Genomic DNA, 1377 nt, shown 5'->3' with positions numbered 1-1377 from the left:
AGGACTCTTTCCAGAGACTGTCTCCTTCTGTGCTGAAACTTAATGCACAATCCATGCAGGATATCTAGTTCTGAAGCTAAGAATGTAAGAGTGAATTATAGACACCCAGGTGTGAGCTGAACTGGAGAAACCTGGCCATGCCTTTCTCATTACATTGGTTTTGTCTTAATGGATTCCAAAGAGAAAACAACATTAAAAGAGCAAAATATTTTCTGTTCTGAACTAAGATAACATTCTTTAATTTGTGGATGTACATCAAATATTAACACCATGTCATTTTTATTTTGTATCCAAACATACACAGTGGGAGAAGAATGCAGTGTGTATTCCCGCCCGTAACAGCCAAACCATGGAATGCCACAGATAGACTCTTCAGCACATCCTGACATACAGGCTTAGACAAGTGTATGGCACAGACTGTGCTGTAGTTCCTTAGAGATGCCTCAATAGGTCTTCATAGATTTAAGTAATTCTTCTGCTTTGCATTTCACTAGCATGTCCAGTCAGCCTCCTGCTGCTTCTGCAAAGGTTACACCTCCAGATTTAACTGGTTATTATCTTTTCTATTTTTGTAGCTGCTAAAACTTTGCAAGCAGCTGCTGGAGAGTGAATTTAAAAGGTAGGTGGACACTGTTTTTTATGTGTGAGAAAATAAATGGAGAAAAAGGCCACCTATCTGAATCACTGTAGTATTCTCTAAAAGCCTGAGATTTGAAGTATTTAGGTAGAGGTGCTTCTCATGGTCAGATACAGAATTTCCTTATGGAAGTTAGCTTGTGCATTCACAAGGTGGAACAAATTCAAAAAGCTGCTGTCTTCTTCATCATGATCTCCTAAGCACCAGAAGGGAAACATTAAAAATAGCTAATGAAAATAAAGGGCTCATTTGTAGGGAGACGATCTCAGAAACTACTTAGTATCTTAGCAGAGGCCAAGTATGACCCAGGTACCTCTTGACGCCAACTGGCAGAGGGCAGGGGATAGAGTTTAACAGGGATCCCCTATGTCAGATGCACACAATAATTCACCAAAGCACAGCATGCAAGGTCACTACCAAAAGCTACCCTGTTTCCCCGAAAATAAGACATCCCCCGAAAATAAGACCTACTTCCAGTTTTGCCTCTCGCTGTAATATAAGGCATCCCCCGAAAATAAGACCTCCCCTATAATAAGGCCACCCCGGAATATAAGGCCCCGAAGCTCCAGGAAAAATAAGACCTCCCCTGAAAATAAGACCTAGCGCATCTTTGGGAGCAAAAATTAATATAAGACACTGTCTTATTTTCGGGGAAACAGGGTAGTAGTGCTCTAAACGCCTATTGACTTCAGAGAAGCAGAGTTAGACCAGCACTGACTGCTTTCAAACAAATAAACAAA

General features: G+C 40.9%; 1 protein-coding gene across 1 annotated transcript in view; it reads right to left on the bottom strand.

Annotated features, from left to right (window-relative positions):
- Nucleotides 1-720: 720 nt before the first annotated feature.
- Nucleotides 721-1377, bottom strand: part of FBXO47 (F-box protein 47) — a 14512-nt gene continuing 13855 nt past the window's right edge. Inside the window, exon 10 of the mRNA XM_026654875.1 lies at nt 721-833. Within this exon, the coding sequence (XP_026510660.1) occupies nt 721-833 (113 nt within the window). The remainder of the gene's footprint in view (nt 834-1377) is intronic.

Source organism: Terrapene carolina, unplaced genomic scaffold (assembly GCF_002925995.2).
Source record: "Terrapene carolina triunguis isolate 2854851 unplaced genomic scaffold, T_m_triunguis-2.0 Scaffold193, whole genome shotgun sequence".
NCBI classification, from domain to species: domain Eukaryota; kingdom Metazoa; phylum Chordata; order Testudines; family Emydidae; genus Terrapene; species Terrapene triunguis.
This window is presented reverse-complemented; position numbering and strand designations above follow the sequence as displayed.